This window comes from Tenrec ecaudatus, chromosome 5 (genome assembly GCF_050624435.1).
Source record: "Tenrec ecaudatus isolate mTenEca1 chromosome 5, mTenEca1.hap1, whole genome shotgun sequence".
NCBI lineage: Eukaryota > Metazoa > Chordata > Mammalia > Afrosoricida > Tenrecidae > Tenrec > Tenrec ecaudatus.
In genome coordinates, this window is record NC_134534.1 from 36,540,355 (window position 1) to 36,562,310 (window position 21,956).

General features: G+C 49.4%; 1 protein-coding gene and 1 non-coding gene across 2 annotated transcripts in view; both read left to right on the top strand.

Moving 5' to 3' along the window:
- The window catches only part of NCALD (neurocalcin delta), a 93,379-nt gene that overhangs the window by 65,688 nt on the left and 5,735 nt on the right, over positions 1-21,956 (top strand). The window contains exon 2 of the mRNA XM_075549426.1: positions 7,689-8,085. Coding sequence (XP_075405541.1) covers positions 7,708-8,085 — 378 coding nt within the window. The 5' untranslated portion in view covers positions 7,689-7,707. The remainder of the gene's footprint in view (positions 1-7,688; positions 8,086-21,956) is intronic.
- On the top strand, positions 7,261-7,451 carry LOC142449391 (U2 spliceosomal RNA). The gene has a single exon (XR_012784581.1). It is a non-coding gene; the product is annotated as a U2 spliceosomal RNA (small nuclear RNA).

The window sequence follows — 21,956 nt, forward strand, 5'->3', positions numbered from 1 at the left end:
CCGGTGGATTGTGGTCCTTCGGTTTCCCACAGTGCAGCAGCTTCCACAGAAGGGAACTTTCGGAAGCAGCATGCTTGCTACCTTTTCCTGTGGTCCTCTGTATGTGTCCCCACCATGGGAAACCGATCCGCGTAGGATGGAGTATGGCCAAGTGCTCCTTAGAGGCAAGGATGGCAAGACTTCATCTTACGTATTTTGGACATGTTGTTACAAGAGGCGAGGCCCTGGAGAAGGACATCGTGGTTGGGATCTTGGAGGGGCCTCCACAGGGCGGACTGGCACAGGGCCTGCACCAGTGAGCCCAGGCATGAGCACCCAGTGGTGAGGATGGTCCAGGGCCGTGCAGTGCTTTGTGCTGTGGTGCACAGGGTTCCGATGGGTCCAAGCCGACTCTGTGACACCGAACCACAGCCGCGTGTCTCTCCCAGTGAGAAGAAACGGCCATCGATCGAGAAACGGATGCATTGGGTTTCAGCAAAGTCAGCATGAGCCCCGGTGGCAGAGGGATTACCAGCTGGGCTGCTGACTGCAAGGCGGTAGTTTGAAACCACCAGCGGCTCCAAGGAACAAAGCTGGGATTGTCTACTCCTGTCAACAACTCCCGTCTGGGAACCTCACTGGGCGGTTCTCCCCTGCCTGAGAGATAGACCTGCTATGGGTCGGCATGGACTCAATGGCAGTGACTTTGGTCTAAATCCGACGGCTGAAGAAGCTGATGTCCACATCCTGCCTCCCCCGTCCTCTGCCCCAACACTGCCATGATTTGGATAAGTTCAAACCTTTTTCGCGGTTTCATAATCTACCGGTTGAAAATCCGAAGCATTGCTTCGTGGGCGAGGTCCCGTGCCCCACCCAGGCGAATGTTCTCATGAATCTGGTCTCTCTCTGGAAACCACGATGGGCTCGTGTTCCTGCTGGGTTCTGTACATTCCATTTTCGGAGACCACAGGGCAGTGTGCATTAAAGTGTGTCTGTGGGAGTTGATCAGGCTGTCCCAAGTAAGTTATGGACTCCTCCCTGGAAGAGCTCAGCCTGGGCTCTAAGGAATTAGGCCACCAAGGCTTCAGATCCTTATGAGGCATTACAGAAACAGAAAGCTGCGGGTCTTTCATTCCATCGATGTGGAGAACACACAGTCCAACACGTGGTTTGCCCATCACCGCTTCATGGCACTGTGGTGTCATGTTTAGTCGCTAGTCCAGTTTTTCCCCTCTTTAAATGGAAACTTAGCTACATAGTTTAGATTCCTGGTCTTGGTCAATCCGGGAGCCTCTGTATAAGTCAGAATCAATGGCAGGGCATGTGTTTTTGTTGGTGACCATTGAGCTTTGTTGTCGTCTGGAACCTTCTCATTTATTTTTCCTTTATCAACTGTGGTCAGTAGTGACCCCACATTTATTTCTTGGGATATTGAACGTAACCCAAAACAAGTTGGGAGATCCTCTTGTTCGCAGAGTAAAGCACTGAAGAACAAAATGCCGGCAGCTGCCCTCTCCCAGACCACACATCTGAAGAGCCAACGTCCCTCAGGAAAGGAAGGGGTTAAACCTCCGCGTTCGTGACAAGCCACCCCCATCACCATTGTGACATTCTTTATTAATAGAGAAGGGTTAGTGGAATCCCCACTCAACTTGATCAAAGCTGGAGTAGCGGTTTAAATCCCTGCTAGCTCTTGGCTTCACCATTCCCATGAGGATTTCCAGATGCCCCAGCCCCTGGTACAGAAGAGCCTCTTTACTCCCGTGGCCAGTCCCTCCTCATCACGTCCTCCATTAGCTCTCTAGCCTTAGATATTATGTTTTTAATCCTTTCTACTAAACTTACAGTGCCCAAGAAATTGAAACCGTGTGAACACTGTGACCTGTTTCCTTTCTTCTTCTTCTTGCTCTCCTGTCGCCATATATTATTTCTGTAAAGACAGAATTAACAAGCCTTCACTAACAGTTAAAGCAACTAGTTTGCCTTTATGAAAGGAGATGCACCATAGGTCCAGCAAAATTTGCAAAGTTTCTATGTATGTACGTAAATACGTGTATGCGTTTGCTTGCACTTGCCTACCTCTGTCCCTAACTGGCGCCAACAGTTTGCTCTTGACTAACGGTTGGCAGTCGCAGCTCACCCACCAGTGGGTGACGCAGAAGAAAACCCCGCGGGAGCAGTTCTACTCTGCACCACACGGGGTCGCCTGGAGTCGGGAAAGATGACATACTGCCCTTGGACACCAATTGGTTAGGTTTGGTTTTAACTGGCATCTAGCTGGATAGATTGATATCTATCTGAATGGCTATCTAACGGGGAAAGTGTGTAAGGTAAAGGGAAGAGGGGTTATTTGCTATTTCAGATAAGTTGCAAGGCCCTGAAGTAAAGAGCCTTCGGAGGTGAAAGCTGTGCCATCTACAGGACCGGGTGCCGGAGCAGAGGGAGTCACCAGAGCTGAATCAGAGGAGTCTGGTTCCTGCTCTTGCAGAGTCTGTGGGCTACCAAGAGGAGGCGGGGTTCTAGTCTAAGTACGCTGGAAAGCCCTTGCAGAGCTTTAAGGAAGGTGTCATGGTCTGTTTACCATTCTTAAAAGTCCCTCTGGGGACCAAATGGAGAGCAGGTTGGGGATCGGGAGAGTGGGGGAAAGGACAAGATGGAAAGTGAACCGAGATTATGTACAGAAAATAGCACTCCTGGCAAACCCAGAAATCGCACCCCTGGCCAAACACCTGGCATCCAGGTCTATTGGGAATCATCATGCACCATAGACTTTTAACTCAACAATCACCTGAGGGCCAAATTAGTCATTTTCATGGAGGGAAGACCGTAACAAACAAACATGCAAACAAACAGCCCTCACAGTACCACCTCCCCCCCCCCCCCCCCCCATTGCCTTGGCCATCCTCCAACCTCACATAACTTTTCCCTCCGTTTGTTAGGAAGGTACATTAGGAGAGACCAGTCCCTACCTTGACATTGAGCAGCTTGTCAAAGAGAAAGCATTGGAAGGCAAGGTGGAAGATGGGAGACCCAGACAGAGTGGGACGCTGGAAAGCAGAGGTTCCTGGGTGAGAAAGGAGGGTGGGTAGGAGAGGGACCAGTGGGAGAAGAAAGTCCTAATGTCTAGATCCCTACCCACACAGTTGGTCCTGGCTCACTGAAGCCCTGTAGGACAGAGTAGACTGTTTTTCAGGGTTTTGAGACACTAAAGCTTTCTCCCACCACAGCTGGTGGGTTTGAACTCCTGACCTTGCAATTACCAGCCCAATTCTTTTTTTAAAATAAATAATTTTATTGGGGGTGCTACAGCTCTTATCACAATCCATACATATATCCATTGTGTCAGGCACATCTGTACATATGTTGCCATCATCATTTTCTTTCTACTTGAGCCTTTGGTATCAGTTCCTCATTTTTTCCCTCCCTCCTCCACCTTCCCTCCTTCATGAACCCTTGATAATTTATAAATTGTTATTTTTTTCATGTCTTATACCGACTACTGTCCCCCTTCACCCACTTTTCTGTTGTTCGTCCCCCTGGGAAGGGGTTATATGTTGATCATTGTGATCAGTTCCCCCTTACCCCCCAATCCTTCCCTTCCCCTCCTGGTATCACTACTCTCATTATTAGTCCTCAGGGGTTTATCTGTCCTGGATTCCCTGTGTTGGGAGTGCTTGTCTGTTCCACTGTATGTGTTCTTCTCTAGCCAGATTTGTAAGGTAGAATTGGGGTTGTGATAGTGAATGCAGGGAGGTGGGGGTAGCATTAAAGAACCAGAGGAAATTCGTGTGTTTCTTTGGTGCCATACTGCACCCTGACTGACCAGCCCAATTCTTACTCCTCTCTGCCCCCAGCACTCCTTCTGAAGTGAAGAAAGGGCTGTCAAGTACAATACTAGCTTTCACTTGCTGAGTGATTTCGAAGCTGGCGGTAGAAACGGCGATGGTTCAGAGAAACTGCTCGATTTAGAGCCCTCTTACTTGCCGTTCTCTCTGAGTGGAATATTCTGGGTCCAGATATCTCCATGACTGGCTTTTCCTTTGGCCTTTGGTCCGTGTCAATGGAGCCCTGGTGGCGGAGGGGGCTATGCATTGGACTGCCAACCTCATGGCCAGTTCAAGCCCACCAGGCACTCAGTGGGAGAACAATGACAGTGTCTGCTCCCATAAACGTTGACTGCTTCAGAAACCCACTGGGGAAGTTCTGCTCTGCCCCCCAGGGTCCCTGGGAGTCCCTGGGAATGGACTCAATGGCACCCAGTCCATGCACTTCATGCCCAGCCACCTCTCCCCAAATTCCACGGATCCCAACACTTGGATCCACTACCAATGGTGGGGGTGGCGCAGGGCCAGGCAGCACTGTGTTCCTCTGGGAATGGGGGTGGGTGGGTGCGGGGACATGAATTAGGGGCCAACTCAATGAGAGCTAACAACAGCTGTAAGTAATAGCATTTTCATTTTTATGCTTTGGGTTCCACTGACACAAAAGAAATATTTTAATGACGGTATAGATTAATACAAAGGATTTGACCGGAGGTGCGACTTGGATCTCCAGTAGTGCTTGTGTGTGTGTGTGTGTGTGTGTGTGTGTGTGTGGCATTGTCTTGTCTTCCCAGCCCCCATCCTCACCTCCATCACTTCAGAGAAAGCAGGCAGCAATTCCTGTCTTCCGGGAGGCAAAAAGTGTGGTGAGACAGTCCTCTACCTTTCCCACTAAAAATGAAATCCCTTCGCCCATCCCCAGGGAGACTTTGTGGGACACTCCAACCAAGTCCAGAAGGCTGTCCCAAGCCCAGTCACCCTGCTTCGTTCGCTAACGGATTTGCAGTTTTGTCCCAAGACAAGTGCTGGACTCCAGTGCAAGCACCCGCCTCCCAGGTCTTATTTTACACGCCACACTCGGCCCGCGGGCCACATGCGGCCCGTCGAGGAGATTTATCCAGGCCGCTGGGTGTTTTTGACCCATTTGTTTTTACTTCAAAATAAGATATGTACAGTGTGCATAGGAATTTGTTCATAGTTTTTTTTTTAAACTAAAGTCCGGCCCTCCAGCAGATCTGAGGGACAGTGACCTGGCCCCCTGTTTAAAAAGCCTTGTGTGCGCGATGGCCTTTCTGTGCTAATGAATTTATGAATGTGGTTTCATGACTGTTTCCCGAGATAGCGCGGCACACAGTTCCTTCTCAGTGGGAACCTTAGCTTAAATGTTGAGGCAATTGGCGTCTGGCACAAAAACAGCTAATAGACGAGACACTTTTTAAACATTGGGAAGGAGCTGCTGTTTGGGGTTTGAAGAAGCAGAGTTTTCTATTTCCAGGGGCATAAATCATCCTTTAAGGGAGTCGATCTTAATATGAAAATAGCACTCCCTGCTTGGCTCCCCCACAAGGCCAAGCCTACCGTGATTTGCATGAGGGATCTGATTGAGCACACGGCCAGGAGCCCAGTGGAAAGAATGCCCCAAAAGGAAAAGTCACAATTGCTCTTCAATTCCATAAAACATTTCAGAGCTCTGTGAACCAATGCATCATGTATTACCTCATGTTTCTGAATTGTGACCTCAGGCAAATGGCCAACTCAGCAACTCAATGACAGTTCGACAATCTAAGACAAAGCAGTCTCTGAACTCTGCATTTTTCTTTTCTTCCTCCAGAAAAAAAAGTGAGGGGTCTATGAGAGGAAACGCAAACCTTTGGAATGTTCAGTTGATACGTTGCTTGTGCTCCCTCTGGAGTCTAGTTTAATTTTTGTTTTATGCATAAAGTGGTGTTTGCTTGATTCCCATAAAAAGGGTCCTGGGAAAGAAAGTATACTCTTTCCCCCAGAGAGACTGTGGCCCTCCCTGTCCCGGGGGAGATACCTACAGAGGTACTCACTCCCCAGGGAGGGCCTGGTGCAGTCTCCCAACGCAGAGTTCAGAGAAGAAAAACCATCAGCTTATCAGCCCACCAGGACTCCCAAGCAGGGGGGACACCAGGAAGTCAAACAGTGTGAGAGACAAACACTACCCCCTAGGAATTCATCTTTAGGGGCTCAGCCAACAGATATACAGGCCATTAATTGAAGGATTGTAAGACTGAGCCTTGGCTGCAAGGTAGCTTCAGCGTGTCAATGGCATTCTGGACACCAGGGTCCCGCCCTTCTGGCAAAATGCTTCCGTTCCCAAAAAGATGGTTTCATATATCCACGTTGCAATTATTCCTTTATTTATTTAACCTTTCCCCCAGTCATTCCTTCTTGCATTTGTTCACCAGATATGGTTTTCTTACTGTTTTAATGCCACATAGCCACATATCATATAGTTTGATAGCTCAATCCTACCAAGAAAAAAGTGTGCAATAATTTCTTGGGTTTTTGGTGGGGTTTTCTGGGGGGTAGTGGACCCTACAGATACAAGACTCGGTGCCATCTAATGGACTCAGACTCATAGGGACCCTATAGGACATGGCAGAACTTCCCCAGAGGGACTCTATGCCAGGACGACACGGAGTTGTAATGTAGACTTCCATATAGACTCTATTCTATCTATATATCATATATCATACGTATATATACCATACATAGGTGTGCATCTCTGTATGTAGATGAGCCCTGTTGGTATCGTGGTTATGCTTTGGGCTGCTAGCTATAAGGTCAACAGTTTGAAATCACCTCGGGGGAAAGATGAGACTTTCTACTCTTGTAGAGAGTTACCGTCTCAGAACCCCACAGGGGCAGCTCCACCCTGTCTTATAGGGTCGCATAGTCAGAATCAACTTGTTGGCAGTGAGTTTTTGTTTCTCTGCTTGAATATGTTCATAATGTACTTAAATAGATGTACATTCAACAACCCTGGCAGGCTGCTCCCCCAAATGGATGTGACACCCCCCCCCCAAGTATTGGGACTGAATGTTGACTGAGGTCTTTGCGCAGCACGGTGTGGTTTTGCCATTTCAGCATGGACACATGCTACTATTATAAGAAAAAGCAGATTTATTTATATTTTTCAAAGGAAATGTTGGCCGATTTCAAAAGCAACACATATAAGACATCAGCCTTATCTGTAAGGTTCAAACCACCAACCTTTCACTTAGCGGGGGCATGCTCCATCATTGAACCCTCGTGGCCCCTTTGAGTGAGTATGAGAATTCCAGTCATCTTAGATCCAAGTTCAAGGCCTTGCAAATGGATAAGTCAGAGCTAATTAACTCTCTCTTACCTCTAGTCTCACTCTGACTGACTCGCTCACTGATTTTCATGATCAAACTATGCTTTCAGGAGGCTCTGTATAAAAGAGACGTGGATCGCTTCTCAGCCTTTTGGCTAAGATCAAGTGTAGTATCTGTTCTTATCAGTTTAATATCTGATATGTCCTCTATCCGAGGACAATATATTAAATGGATTTTTGGAATTAGGAGATGGAATAGGAGCTTGCTCCGTCCACTCCACGCATCGACCTGGTATTGCAGTACTTCCAGGAACGGTGCACCAAAAAAAAAAAGAGAGAGAGAGAGAGACCTGGTTCCTGGCTGGCGCTATTGCTGCTCCGCATGTTCAGCCTGCCTATCTTTGTCTCATCTTGTCTGGCTGACTGCTACGCTACAAAACCTGCACAGTATTATTGTGCTGGAATAGAGCCTGTTGCCCCCCCCCCCAGGAAGACTCATGCATTATCCAAGGCACCCCGAAAGAACAGCCCTAAAGGTGATCTCTTTTCTGTCCCCTCTTCAGCTGAACTCTTGCCGCCAGCATGGGGAAACAGAACAGCAAGCTGCGCCCCGAGGTCATGCAGGACTTACTTGAAAGCACAGACTTCACGGAGCACGAGATCCAGGAATGGTACAAAGGCTTCTTGAGAGACTGCCCCAGTGGACATTTGTCGATGGAAGAATTTAAGAAAATTTACGGGAACTTTTTCCCTTATGGGGATGCTTCCAAATTTGCAGAGCATGTCTTCCGCACCTTCGATGCCAATGGGGATGGGACAATAGACTTTAGAGAATTCATCATCGCCCTGAGTGTCACGTCCAGGGGAAAGCTGGAGCAGAAGCTGAAGTGGGCCTTCAGCATGTACGACCTGGACGGCAACGGCTACATCAGCAAGGCGGAGATGCTGGAGATTGTGCAGGTACGTAGCGCCCGCCCTTGAACAAGAGCACACCTGCAAAGGGGCACACTACGTCCTCGTGCTCAGGTTCAAAACCATTGGTCTGTTAAACCCTATCCACCTGGAAAAAATTTGAACCCATGTCTTATGTATACACACACACACACACACACACACACACACACACACACACGCACACACACATACACCAAAATCTAGATTTGTGGTCATCCCTTGAAAAATTGAAAGGACTGGCATTTCGGAGTCCACATTCCATCCTGACATGGTCACACACCCTCAAATGGAGAGGTGGCCTGGCTCCCTGTGGTCACTCCACCCACGCATGGCCATGATCAGCCTTTGGGGCTGTTTCCTCTGAAGGGGTCTTGAAGGATCAGGCTCGGACCTGGGTTCAAATCTTCTTTCACTCCTGATGTGACATTGGCCAAGTTCATTGACGGGAGCCTCAGCAGCCGCATCTGTAAAGGGAGTGGCCAGTGGTAGCCATCCATGTGATGGGGTCACCGTGAGACTAGCTGTGACTTTCCGTTTTCAGTGCTTGCCACCGTGCCAGTTGTAGAGAAGCTGATTATCCAAAGCACTGACATACAGCCTTATTGAATAAGAGTGTGAACCTCAATTCTATGTGTGTCCCGTCAGAGATAAAAATGCTTTAGGATCCCACGAGGCCCCATCAATGGAATGGGAAGTGTCCCATTGCATTTCCCCTAGTAACCCACCAGAGGACATTACTGAACAGGGAAGAAGAGGTCGAGGGTTGGCCCAGTTTGGGTGGGAAATCCAGAAACGTCCGGGTGGATTGGTAAAGCGTGATGGTCATGGTTGTGGCAACTTGCGTATGCAGCTTTGGGGAAACCAGAGGAAGGACCAGCGTGCAGGCAGCAGGTGGAAGAGCTGGCAGCAGTTGACTGCCCTGGGGAGTGAGTAGAGAACATCAGGGAAGCTTCTGGCAACAGAGTGGAGAGAGAGGCATTTGGTTTCTTAGGGAACTGGTCTCAGAGGCAGGGCTCACCCCAGACGTCTGGGTGCCCACACAGGGCTGCAGGCTGGGGGAAGGGTGGGGTGCTGGGCAAGTGGGGGGTATGCTAGACTCAAAAAGGCTCTCAGTAGAGTGGGAGCGAGGGAAGGGCTATAGTGATATTTGTTTCTGATGGTAACCAGGGACACGGCCAAAATGAGACTGGCATTTCTGACCTGTCTCGGGTGGAGACCTGGGGCCTGGGGCCCCAGGCCTATGGACTGAGTTTCCATGTGCTTCTAGGGAGAGACAGCTGCTGAGGGTGGTGCGGTGCAGGAGCCAGGATGCAAATGGGCCCTGGTCATCAGGAAGCGCTCCGAGATCAGCCAGGCAGACTTCCCTTGTGCTTGGGACATCCGGTGGTTTTTCATTCCCCCAGAGGGGAAGCTAGCTGGTCTCGGCTACCAAGTGACTCCCAGAAGCAGCAGTTCATAAACAAAAATAGCAAATTCTTCTCTGATGAAAGTAGTTAGACTCTAAGGTCTACTGTAAAAAATAGGAGCAATAGAAGCCAAACTGACTACCTTGGAGTCAGTTCTGACTCCTGGCAACCCCTCCCCACAGTCCGTCTTAGAGCATTGTCTTCTGTCTTGTATGCATTGTTATTAGCTGCCCATTTCCTCCTGACCTCCCCTGCCATACCCTCAAGGGACCATTGATCCAGTTGCTAACTCTTCATGGGAGTAGAAAGCCTCCTTTTTCTTCTGAGGATCGGCTGGTGGTTTCGAACTGCTGCCCTTGCGGTTAGCAGCACACTACTTCATCAGGGCACCTGGTTTGCTAGGGAGAGTGGACCAATCGTAGAGACTGGGCAAAAGGTGGCAGTGTGCCCTGCCAGCTTGCACCCTGCTCATGATGGAGCACACTAGGTGCTTATGCAAATGAAGAGGCATTCGCACTGACCAATGCTGCTGCTTCTCCTCCACAGCAAAGCATCTCAGCTCACTGACAGGCCCCTAGTGAGGCCCTGGGTCAAATTGCCGGGACATACCTTCCGGGATGTGCCACTCGGGGTTTTTAAACTGGAAGGCTCAGGGTTCCCGAGGTTCCGGTCCTTCTGTGCCCTGAGCGTTAATATTCATCACCGCAGACGAGGAAAGAGTGCAGCCTCCTGAGAGGGCTTCCAAATCACCAACAGGATTAAATTAAATTGAGAGCCATTTTCATATTAAGGGCTGTGCCATTCCAGTTCTGCGACTTTGCAGATGAACAAATTGGTGTATTCTGTTACATTCATATGATAATCTCCCTGCTTGCCATTATTCTGGGTGAATTGGAAATTTGAAAGGGGGGATTTTGCTGAATGTCCCATTCTCTCCTTTTCTTCTTTGTTTCCCTCTTTGAAAGCCCACATTCAAGACCCTGTCATTGTCACAAGTAACTCGGTGCCTTTGTGTGGATCCTCTTTTCTTGCCCATAGCCGGCCTGGGAAGGAGCCTTGGCTGTTCGGTGGTTATGGCCTGACAATTTAAAAGGTTGAACCCACCGGCCACCCCTATGGCCTGGTGATCTGGTTGCATAGGATGGGAGCCTGGGAACCCCCTGGGCTCATTCTCATCTTGTAGGGTCCTAGGAGCTTGAATCAACGCAGTGGCCCAGAGTCACCGCCGGCCTTCGCCTTAAAGAGAAGGTACACTTGCAGATCCTGCACTTGCTTCAAAGGAGGCAATGTCCGCTGAGGGCCTGCTTTGTGCCTACATCGATAGCCTTAGAAGGTGGCCAGCTAGAGGCCGGCGTGGCTCAGGACGCTCCTAAACAAATCAAGGCGCTGTTCTTGAGTGAAATCTATAGCTTGATGATAAGGGTCAACACAGAAATGGTTGGCCGAGACCCACAGGCCTCCAGGACTCAAGAACTCAAGCCATGTCTAAAATGGCCAGAGAGCAGTGTGAGAAGGTCTCCGCCTGCTGGGCTGGGTTTGAAGACCGATGAAGAGGACCACAAGCCAAGGGATGCTGGTGGTCTCTGGCATCTGGAAAAGGCAAAGAAACTAGGTTTCTCCTTGTGTTAGTCTGGGTCCTTTAGAGAAACAAATCCACAGAAACTCATGTATAAGAGAGAGTTTTTTATAAAGGGTAAGTGCACATCAAGAAATCACCCCAACCCAGTGTTGCCCAAGCCCACAAGTCCAACATTAGCCCATATGTCCTTCACCAATCCACAAAGTCCTCCTCCATCTCACAAAACACACACAGTGATGCCGACTGCAGGAAGAAAGCCGAGTCAGTGTCTCCACATGGCTGCTCCAGTACCCAGGGCTGCATCAGGTTAGGTCCATGTGGCTTCTCCTCAGGGATGTCTTGCAGAAAGTGAGCCTTTCCAGCTAAAGCAGGGAACTGGCTAAGACAGCTGCACCCTGGTCCGACCATCACAAAGCAAGAGACCCAAGAACTAGAAAGACGAGGCTCACCCAGCCATTTATCTCTCCGCCCTTCAATTATGTTTAAATGTGTTTATCCCGCATGTGTTTATTGGCCAGGCTGGCACAATAAACTTTAACTATCTCACCCCTAGAGACTCCAGAAGGAACCAAGGAGAGGACACCTAGGGTTAAAACAGTGGCACTGAACTCAAGACTTCTGACCTCCAGAGCCTGAAAGGGACCCATCTCAATCCTTGGAAAGCCCCTAAGTTTCTGTGCACTAACACAATGTATTTCAGTACTCCACAGACTTCCTAAAGGGGCTTTACATTTCAGAACCCCTTAGAGTTTTTCCAGTTGGTTCTTTGTAGCAATGGTTGGTTTTCTTGCCGACTTTAGGAAATACCAAAGGATTCCAGTTGGTCACCATAAGTCACATCCTATGGCTGCCACAGCCCAAGCACAGGAAGCAACATCAAGGAAGACCAGCTGGGTGCATGGTGAGTGGGAGTCCTGCTCCTCATTCACCGTCCAGTTCAATCATCAGCTTGCTCGGACCCCAGCCTTCGTCCTCACTGGGTGTTTGTGTTTGGGAGTGACAGGGTAGCAAAAGGAAGGAGAATCTATTTTGCCCGAACCCCAGACCCCTGCCCCTCCACCAAGCTGGGCGACATGGCGTTAATTCCCTGCAGCTGCAACACCTGTGTTACCTTGTAGAACGACTCCAGAGGCTTTTCTTGGCTGTGATCTCTCAGGAAGCACATCACCCGGCCTTTCTTCTGTTCCAACTGCAAACAACCATCTAAGTCAACCGTCAAGTGCAACTTGTAACACCGTCTAAGTCAGGGACCAAGGAGCTAACTAGCACCCCTGGGAAAAATCCATCTTGGAATGACGGGCCTGTCTTTGGTTGGCTGTATGAGAGCAACATGACATTCCCCTTCTGAGGGAATGGAAGCGACAGGCTGAGACCAGAGATGGATCACTTATGAAGCCCAAATGCTGCTGCATTCTCACCGGACTCAGACCCAAGGAGGCTCACTCTCCAGCAGCGCTGTGCTCAGCACCAGGAAGTCCTCCAACCTTTACTGCTGACCCAAGCCCACAGGCTCCCGGCACACACTGGGACTGTTGGGGAGGTGGGTGTCACCTCTCTAGATTCATTTCCACATTTGAGTCAGGGACTTCTTCCAGGCTGACAGCAGACGCTGCTCTGAGGATAAAGCTGGAATCGTTTCTATTTAGCATAACCCTTATTTTGATATTAATGATTGTTCCTGATATGCTTGTTGTTCAGATTGTTAAGTCGTTCTGATGTGGGCAAAGCTTCCTTTGAATTCCCTATGGGTACTGACCAGGGATGTGGAATAGCCTTGTTCTCGGTGTAGTGCAGGGGACATTACCTCCACCCACCGGATAAGCCCTGGGAGGGAGAGTCTCCCTTGGGGGCTTGCCTAGGTATGCTCTTGCTGGAGTTCACCGTATGGGCAATCACTTGGGCAAGTGGCAGGCACTGACTGCCTTGAGGAGGTCCCTGGACCAATCTTATAAGCTCTTCTCTCTACCACAGCAAACATGCCCGATCATGGCCCATTCCAGCTCTGGGAACCCCACCTATAACGAGGATGCTTTGATTTCCCCCGGACCATGAGTGTGCATGAGTTCTCCTTGACCTCTCATGTCCTTTCTAAACTTCTGCACACCATCAAACCCTTGGACACCATTTGACCCCATGCCAATGGCCTCCCCCATCGGGATAATGGGTCCTGGTCTTCTGCTAATCCTGTTTAAGACAAACAGAGTTTTAATAAATGCCCTGTTTAATAAGTGTTCTCTTAGGAAATAGAATAAAATCATCATCATTGTGTTAAAACCAAGCTTTCTCTCATCATTGTGATTCAAGGTTAATTGGCACCTGTGATGAAGGACAAGCGGCCTTCATAAGACCGCCTGCTGAGGTTTCCACACATTGTGGATGAATGCGATCTGAAGGCAGGAGGTTGGGAGTTGTCTCAGTCAGCTCGGGTGCTTCTAACAGAAGTACCACGAGTGGCTTTCACCAACAGAAATGTATCCTCGCACAGTTTAGGGGGTTAGGAGTCTGCATTCAAAGGACTGGTCCCAGGGGAAATCCTTCTCTTTCTGTTGGCTGTGGAGGAAAGTTCTTGTCTCGTTCCACTTTAAAAACAAGTCAAAACAACACAGGAAAACTCTCAAACATGCAGGGTGGCAAGTCAAAATATCCTGGTTACAGGTGGGGTGACCAGAGCTGGGATGGGCCATGATGGGGCACGTTTGTTGTGGGAGCAGAAGAGCTTATAAGATTGGGCCAGGTACCTTCTCAGACTGTGAGGGGACAACACTTGTCTAGGTGACCTCTCATAGGGTGAACTCCATCAAGAACACACCTGGGAGCCTGCCCCTCCCTGGGCTCATCCGGTGGGTGGAGGTGATACCCTGCCAGTGCACTGTCTGAAGGTCAGATGATCTGTCGGCTCATCTGGAGGTCCGCCGGTGTCTGGCATCAGCCATTCCCCGCATCTAGGAGGTTCTCGGTACAGGGACCCTAGGTCCAAACGACACATTCGGCTCCTGGCTCTTCTTCCTTGGTGGTAACTGGGTCCCTTCGCTGCTCACTTTTTCTTAACTTTTTATTGTAAATTGGGTAAAGGTTTATAGAGCGCCAGTAGAAATCAGTATCTTGTTTTGGGGTTTTTTTTTTAACCTTTCATTGTGAAGTAGGTGAAGGCTGTCAGAGGAGACCATCAGTCTTGTATTCGATAACACACGCATTGTGTTTCATTTCAGCAATGCCCTCAAGGTAACGTCACTTATTCCAGTGACTTCCTGGGGTCCCGGTGTCCATCCCTCCTTTGTTCCGAGCCTTTTTAAAAACTGTTTCCTGGGAGAACTACTTCCCGTTTGGTCTCAATGGTTGACTGTCCCAGGGCGTCTATGCCTCACTCATATTATTGTTCTCCTTATCGACCTGTCTACTGTTTGGCTAAAAACTGAGTCATGCAAGTTAGTTCTGTTCCAGACTTGAAAGGTGACCAAGGGCTATGGTCTCGGGGGTTCCGCCAGTCTCTCTCTGACCAGTGTTTCTGGTCTTTTTTGTTGTGATTTTGAGTTGTTTCAGATTCAGCACCACCACCACCACCCCCCCAACACACACACACACACACACACACACACACACACACACACACAGTCGTCTAAGGCCTTCTCATGTGATTCCTTTCAGAACCGTTTGTGTTTCTGGTCTCTAGAGGAAACTGGGTAGTTCTGTGCTGTAGGGCCGTAGAGATAAAGGGTCTCCAAGAACCTTAGATTTTGATCGCTCCTCTTGCCTCCAGATGCTGCTCACTCCGTTCATCTCTTTCATATCTCAAAACAGATTGACTCAAGATACAACCTAGGCCTGTCGGCTGTGTCCTGACTCATTGAGCATAGCTGCCCCTAATGGTGCCTCGCTACCATCACTGAGTTAGGATTCACAACACATAGGATAATTACATCAGATCACACAATAGAGGATAATTACGTAACACTGAGGATCGAGGCCTAGCCAAATTGGCACACATTTGGAGCGGGGGGAGGACATAGTTCAATCCATAACAGGAGTGTCCTGGCAGGCCACTGGGGAGATCTCCTTTTTGTTTCTTTTAGCTATGGAAGGAGCCCTGGTTATGAGTTGGGCTATGATCCCAAAGGTCAGCAATTTGAAACCACCAGCGGATCCTTGGGAGAAAGATGAGGCTTTCTACCCCCGTAAACAGCCTGGGAAAGTCACAGGTCAGTTGTACCCTGTCCTATAGGGTCAGTCTGAGTGGACATTAGCTCAATGGCAGTGAGTTAACTATGTGGGTTGTTTTTTTGTTTTGCTTTTTAAATCACCTTGCGACGACACAGCTGTATCTATCAGTACAGTACAGGTTCCCAGGGGGTGTAAGCAGTTTGAATTAGCTGCTAACCTACAGGTTGGCACTTCGACGCCAGCTCGCGATGCCACAGAAGCAGGCTCGGTGGTCTGCTTCTGTAAAGATGACAGCCTAGAGGAGCACCGGGCCGGTCTGGTTTGTAGCACATGGGGCGCCGTAAGTTGGGAGGGACCCAAGGAAGTAGGGTTTTTGTTGCTGTTGTGATCTGTGCAGTGACTTGATGAGGGCGGGGGATGAGGGGGTGACGCCATCAAAGGGCACCAGACAGATTCACAGAGCAGTCCCACCAGATCTCAAGAACACCAGACTGTGACCAATCCAGGCAGCCACCGGGTGAGTGTTTGTGCACCGAGCATCGAAATAGGGACCAGCGAGGCTTCGCAGCACTTTCTTTCCACAACCACTTCCTGAGTGGCATTTGCATGTTTTCCCCAAAGAGCTTTCTAAATTGGTGTCACAGACACTGTCACTTTTTAATATGTTCCGTCGAGACCGAAAATGCTGAGCTCTTCTGGTTCTGAAAAATAAAAACATGAAGGAAAGCGTTTCCATTGCATGTTGACTTGGCCCCTGGGAATTCAGGTTCCAAACGCTTGCCTACTTCCTCATTATGAATGTGGACCGCAGATGTTACCCTGGAAAGCAACTTAGATTTCTTTCCTGGAGAAAACTCTGTTTAGGCAGTTGCTTACCCGAGAGACTTTCTCAAGAACTGACGTCAGTGCTTGCTCCTTCGTTGTGCTGGGTGTATCCCTTTCTTACTAGGGGATTAATATTAAATCCATTTAGAGTTGAAGTTAACTTTTATCATCCAGTGGCATCTGGCAAACCTCAATGAGTTCCTAAACCCCCCAACACTCACTGACATCCAGTCGATTAAGACTCATAGTGACAATAGGACAGGGTAGAAGTGCCCCCCTGAGTTTCTGAGACTGTAACTCTTTACAGAACCAGAAAGCCTCATCTTTCGCCTATGGAGTAACTGGTGGTTTCGAACTGCCGACCTTTCAGTGATCATCCCAACACATAACCACTATGCCGCCAGGGCTCCTCTAACCCCAGAAGGCACCTCTTTCTGGCTTCTTCCCTGTCTCCTTTGTGGAATCCTTCTCCTTCTCCGCTCCCTAAATATGGGCATTCCCGAGCAGGGCTCCTCAGCCTTGCTCTTTGTTTGCTTCCTTCTCTCTAGACTCCGCACAGACTCTGTGTTTTCTTACTTTCAGGGGACTGAATGCTTGTCATGCTATTTCAGCTCCCTGGGGCTGTGCTCACAAATCGACCACACACCGAGTGGCTGGAAACAACAGGAATGTCTCTCAGTTCTGGAGGTTGAAAATCTAAAGCCAAGGTGCCAACAAGGTTTCCTTTCTCTTGTTGCATCTGGAGAACATGCCCATAACGCTCTCCTAGTGGCCTGCTATTTCTGCCCATCTTTGGCATTCCTTGACTTAAATAGCACCACCACTCTGCCTCCATGGTCCTATCTGTGTAGAATTCCCCTTCTTAGAAGGACTCCTGACCTTCAAACCCAGCAGCCACTCCCAGGGGAAAAGAGGAGCCTGCTTGTTCCCATAAAGATACAGCCTCGAAACCCCTGTATCAGATTGTTGTGTGTCAGAATTGACTTCATGGTGTGGAAGGTAGTCACCGTGTGAGGCCACACCCTAGTCAAGTTTCACCTTGTTGTGACTTGATTACGTCTTCCAAGACTGTTTCCAAGTGAGGTCATGCTCACAGGTTCCAGATGGACGTGCTCTGCCAACCCAGCACCCACAGATGAGCTCGTGTATCCTCACAACTTCAGTGACGTCATTTTATAGTTAGAGAGATGGAATGCTTCCAGGTCTCTATCTTCAGTTCCAATCTTGAGCATGGACAGCTCCAACAGTTAGTGAACATTTCCACTTGAATGTTACATTGGTATCTTTAAAAAAAAAAATCCAAAGCCAAACTCATCCTTGCTCCCCATCAAAGAAAAGAGAAAGAAAACCTTTTTTTTTTTTAATTTTAGGAGGAGGGTGGTAAATAACCCTACCATTCATCCTGTCAATCAAACAAAAGACATCTTCCTTCTCTCCTCCATCTCTCTGTCTTCATTCATTCGGTCACCGGGCCTATTACCTCTGTGTCCTGATGAGTTTTCCCGTCTGTTAGCCCTGACACAAAGGGAAAAGCATATGAGATGACTTAGGAGCTTCCAGCTCCATTTTTAGGAGCAGAAACTTTTTGTTTCTCCCAGGTAAAACCGTGCGTGACACTTAGTGTGAGACTGGAACTACCTGGGATGAAGCCAGCCTAGCCCGGCCCTTACTCTCTCCGCATGCACTCCCTACCCCTTAATATGCTTCCCAGACTCCCATCTCTGGAGGAACTCTACACTCCCTGACTTCACTTGTTCTTCTAGCTCCAAATAATAAAAATACATACATATATAACACATACATACCTACAGATGTATGTCCATCTATATCCTATATTTAAATACCCCCCCCAAAAAAAGTCTACTGGCCTCTCTCTCCTTTAGTGATATCTACCATCTAGAAACAATGCCGCGCTGCCCAATATCTTTGGCCCCTGGCCTGCCATCAGAAGGCCATGGGTGTCTGGTTCCCTGCTGGCCGAGCCTACATCTTCTGATGAAAACCAGGAGCCCAGTTTCCTTTAGAAAGAAGATCGAGCTTGACTTCCAGGATTGTGAGAACCCCCTGTTAATACCACAACTGGTGGTGTTTATCCATTCAGACTTGAGTCCTGACTTCTCCCCATTCCTGAAGGAAAACGAAAGGGAAAGGGCAAGCCAGGAGGAAGGGGCAGGCCCTGACCACCCATCGGGAGCTGCCTCCAGTGGGCCTGGGGCAGAGCAGGAGCTGGCTTGCTGGTTATCCTCTAGCTCGCTAGTTCCCCCCAGACCCCCAAATGGGACTCTTCAAGTTTAATTAAAAACAGGATGGCCCTCCAAGGCCTTTCACTGACATGGCTAAAAATAAAGCAAGGAAGTAGCTTGGCCTCTTCACAGTCTGATCCTATTAAATTGCTGGGGGGGTGGGGGAGGGGGCAGGGGGGATGGGAAGAGGGAAGGGCGAGAGGTGAGGGGAGAGCTGGAGTTAGTCACAGACATGATTTATTTCAGATTGCCATCTGGGCTGGTGTCCCTCCTAGTCCTTTGCTGTGGAGTTCCAGGCTTTGAAGTTTGAATACAAGTCCTTCTCGGCGGCTGATGCCTTGTGGGTGGGGGAGCAGAGGGACAGACAATTCCCTAAATGTGCATATTTAGTTTTGCAGAACATTCTGCCACTATCCCCACTGGTGACCCCGGGGACTCGTCACCTCAGCGCTTTGCTCACGGCCCTAGTTCCACCCACGTCGGAGACTTGGGGCTATGACATAGCCGCTATGTGAAACTCCAGTAAGCCCTCCCTGAACGGATGCACAGTACAAATAGAGGTGTGTGTAATGAGTCAAAGAAAAGAACCACCTGGAAATGTTACTGAGTTTTTTAAACCCCTTCACTTGCTCCCCAACCTCACAATGCACTCAGACCTGGTGCCTTCTTCCCACTCCTCCCCAATTCGGTCCAGAGCCCCAGCTTGCAAAAATGCTGCTGCCCTAAGTCTCCTAAGTTTCCCCGAGGGTCAGTGCTCATCCACTAACCGAAAGGTGGGCAGTTTGAACGCACCCGGTAGCTTAATCGAAGAAACTACTTAGAAAGCTGCTTCCATTCTCCTGCTTCACGGGGTCACGGCGAGCTGGACTCAGCCCGACGTAACTGAGCAACAGTCAGGACACCCCCCTTCCATGTTGGTTGTGATTGTACTTGTGTTGTTGGGGTCCCATCTTCACATTCTGCGGAGGTTCTTAGGTGCTGCTAGTGGCGAAGGTGCTCGGCTGCACTTTGGTTTAAGCCTGGAGTTCACCCAGAGGTGGCTTGGTAAGAAGGCTTGGTGGTCTATATCCAACATCTCATCCTTGAAACCTCTATGGGCTACAGTTCCACTCGGATACACCACGAGTTGGAATCGACTCCAGGACAATTGATTTTGCCTTTCTCTGCCCCAAATCTGCTCTTTCAGCATAAGTTCATTGCCATCGAGTTGATGCCGACTCATAGTGACTCTGAAAGACTGGGTAGAACTTCCCCTGTGGGTTTCCAAGATTGTGACTGTTAAGAGTACAAAGCCCTGTCTTTGTCCCAAGGAGCTGCTGGTGGTTTTGAACTGCTGACCTTGGGGATCACAGCCCAATGCATAGCCACTGGAACTCTTCCAGACTTCCAGGGGGGCACAAGTGCCTCCTTTGCGAACAGACAGTTTATCTGGTTGCTAGGTGTTTTCGTTTATTTGTTGAGCAGAGATGAGAGGAATCCCTTCTAGATTATACCGCTGACTTCTCATCAGAATTATAAGAAGGGGTTCCTGAGGCCCAGCACTCCAGAGGAGTCGGTTGCAATCCCTGATTCACTCACGACGGTGGGACCAAGGGGGAGTCTGGGTGAGGGCTTCTTAGCAATGCCTAAATGGTGACAGAGGGATTAGCATCTTTGAGTCCATGCTGTCTCACAGGGCCTCTACAGGACAGAGCCAGACTGTCCCATCTCCTGTACCTGAATGGAAGCAGTCGGCCTTGTCTCTTTCCTGGAGAGCACCTAGTGGGTTTGAACCAGTAGCCTCATCAGCAGCTGAGCACCTCATCACAGTGCCACCAGGATGACACCCACTTAAACAGCTTTCCTTAAAAATTGGGGTACATTTTGTTTCCTATATGATGTGTCTCACGTCCTTGGTTAGAATGATTGGAGCAAGGGAAAAAGACGTCTAGAACGTCGATCTGTCTCCGTATAGGAAGGAATGTTATCACATGCCAAATATTTCATAACTAATTGCTGAATACATGATGAGTGATACTTCTTTTTAATTCTCTAAACACGTTACCTGCAAATGGGGCAATCGAGTGGAATATGGGCAGTAGGCACTGCTAGGACAAGCAAATGCCCCCCCTGCCATCTCTCTGCAGTTTGGGATGTGCACTGGTACTTTCAAATGGCCCACAGGCCCTTGGTAGTCAGTTGCTGCCTACGTGAAAGCCACAGTCCCCTCTCCGCCTGGGTGTCCTTCCTTCCCCCCCCCCGCAGTTCCCGTCACTCACCTCCTGCGCCTGTCTCTGCTCTAAGCCCTGCGCCCTCTGCGCAGGCCTGCTCAAGCGCCACTCTTCAAGGAACTCTGCCTTCCAACTGGTTTGTTGTAGCCTGTCACCGAGTGGATCCCGGTGCAAGGCTCTAGGAAAAGGTCGGCTGGCGCCCCCCCCCATGCCCCGTCCACCCCCACCACCACCCAGCCCCCCAGGGCTCCAGGCTGTAAATCTTTCTGGTCGCACATTTCCAGAGCTTTCCTCCCATGGCCAGGCCGATAGCTTTCAGGCACAGCCTTTCCCTTAGCAGCTAACTCTGTCCCCATTGCACCGCAAGGCCCCCTCCCCCTATTATATCATTGTCTGAGGCACCGTGCCCTCCTTGGTAGCACTGGGCTCAGTAATGATTTTACATACATTTGTTCAATTATTTTAATAATGGCCCTGCCTTTTGTCATGATTCAGTCCCCTCAGGGCAAGGGTTGGGTCTGTCCTCATGCTCGGTGTCGAGTGGTCACTCGGTCAACGTATGGTGGACACAAAGTCAGTGGATGCAGGCACGGGCATAGGGAGGGAGTACGCGAAGCAGGCATTCTGCAAACACTCTCAGAATCCATGAGCCCCTGGCCTGTCCGGAATGGTCCACGGCACATGCTCATGGCTTCTCAGGTGCAAGGCTAGAGCTACTGACAGGTTTGGAATCGTTAAGAGATTTCACATGAATAGGCCTTTATCCACGCTGGCAGGTGTATCCACCCTTGAAGGGCCTAAGTCAGAGGTTCTCAACCTGTGGCTCGAGACCCCTTTGGGGGTCGAACGACCCTCCCACAGGGTTTGGCTAAGACCATTGGAAAACACATATTTCCGATGGTCTTAGGAACCAAGACACTGCTCCTCTATCCGTCTCCAGGCGGGTCTGCCCACCTGCACATACGCCCAGATCTGAGTACTCAGCGTGAAGACTATTACCCAGGCTACAAGGCAAAATTCCATTTCTTTGTCATTAGAAATCAATATTTCACACTATATAATGACACTGTTTTGTGATGAATCACTATGCTTTCGTTATGTTCAATTTGTCACAATGAAAATACAGCCTGCCTATCAGATATTTACATGACGGTTCCTAACAGTAGCAACATGACAGTGATGAAGTAGCAAAGAAAATCATTTGATGGTTGGAGGTCACCACCACGGGAGGAACTGTATGCAAGGGTCGCGACCTTAGGAAGGTTGAGAACTGCTGGCCTAAGTGGAGGCTTCCGTCTGCTTCTCAACTCTGGAACGCCATCTCCATCCTTCCTCCCTAACGTGATGTCCTCAGGACAGCAGCTGCAGCAGCAGCCCTGGGAAGCCCGTTAGAAATTCAGGCTCTCCGGCCTCTCATTTTAATAAAATCCCAGGGCCGCTGGGGATTGGGCTTCAC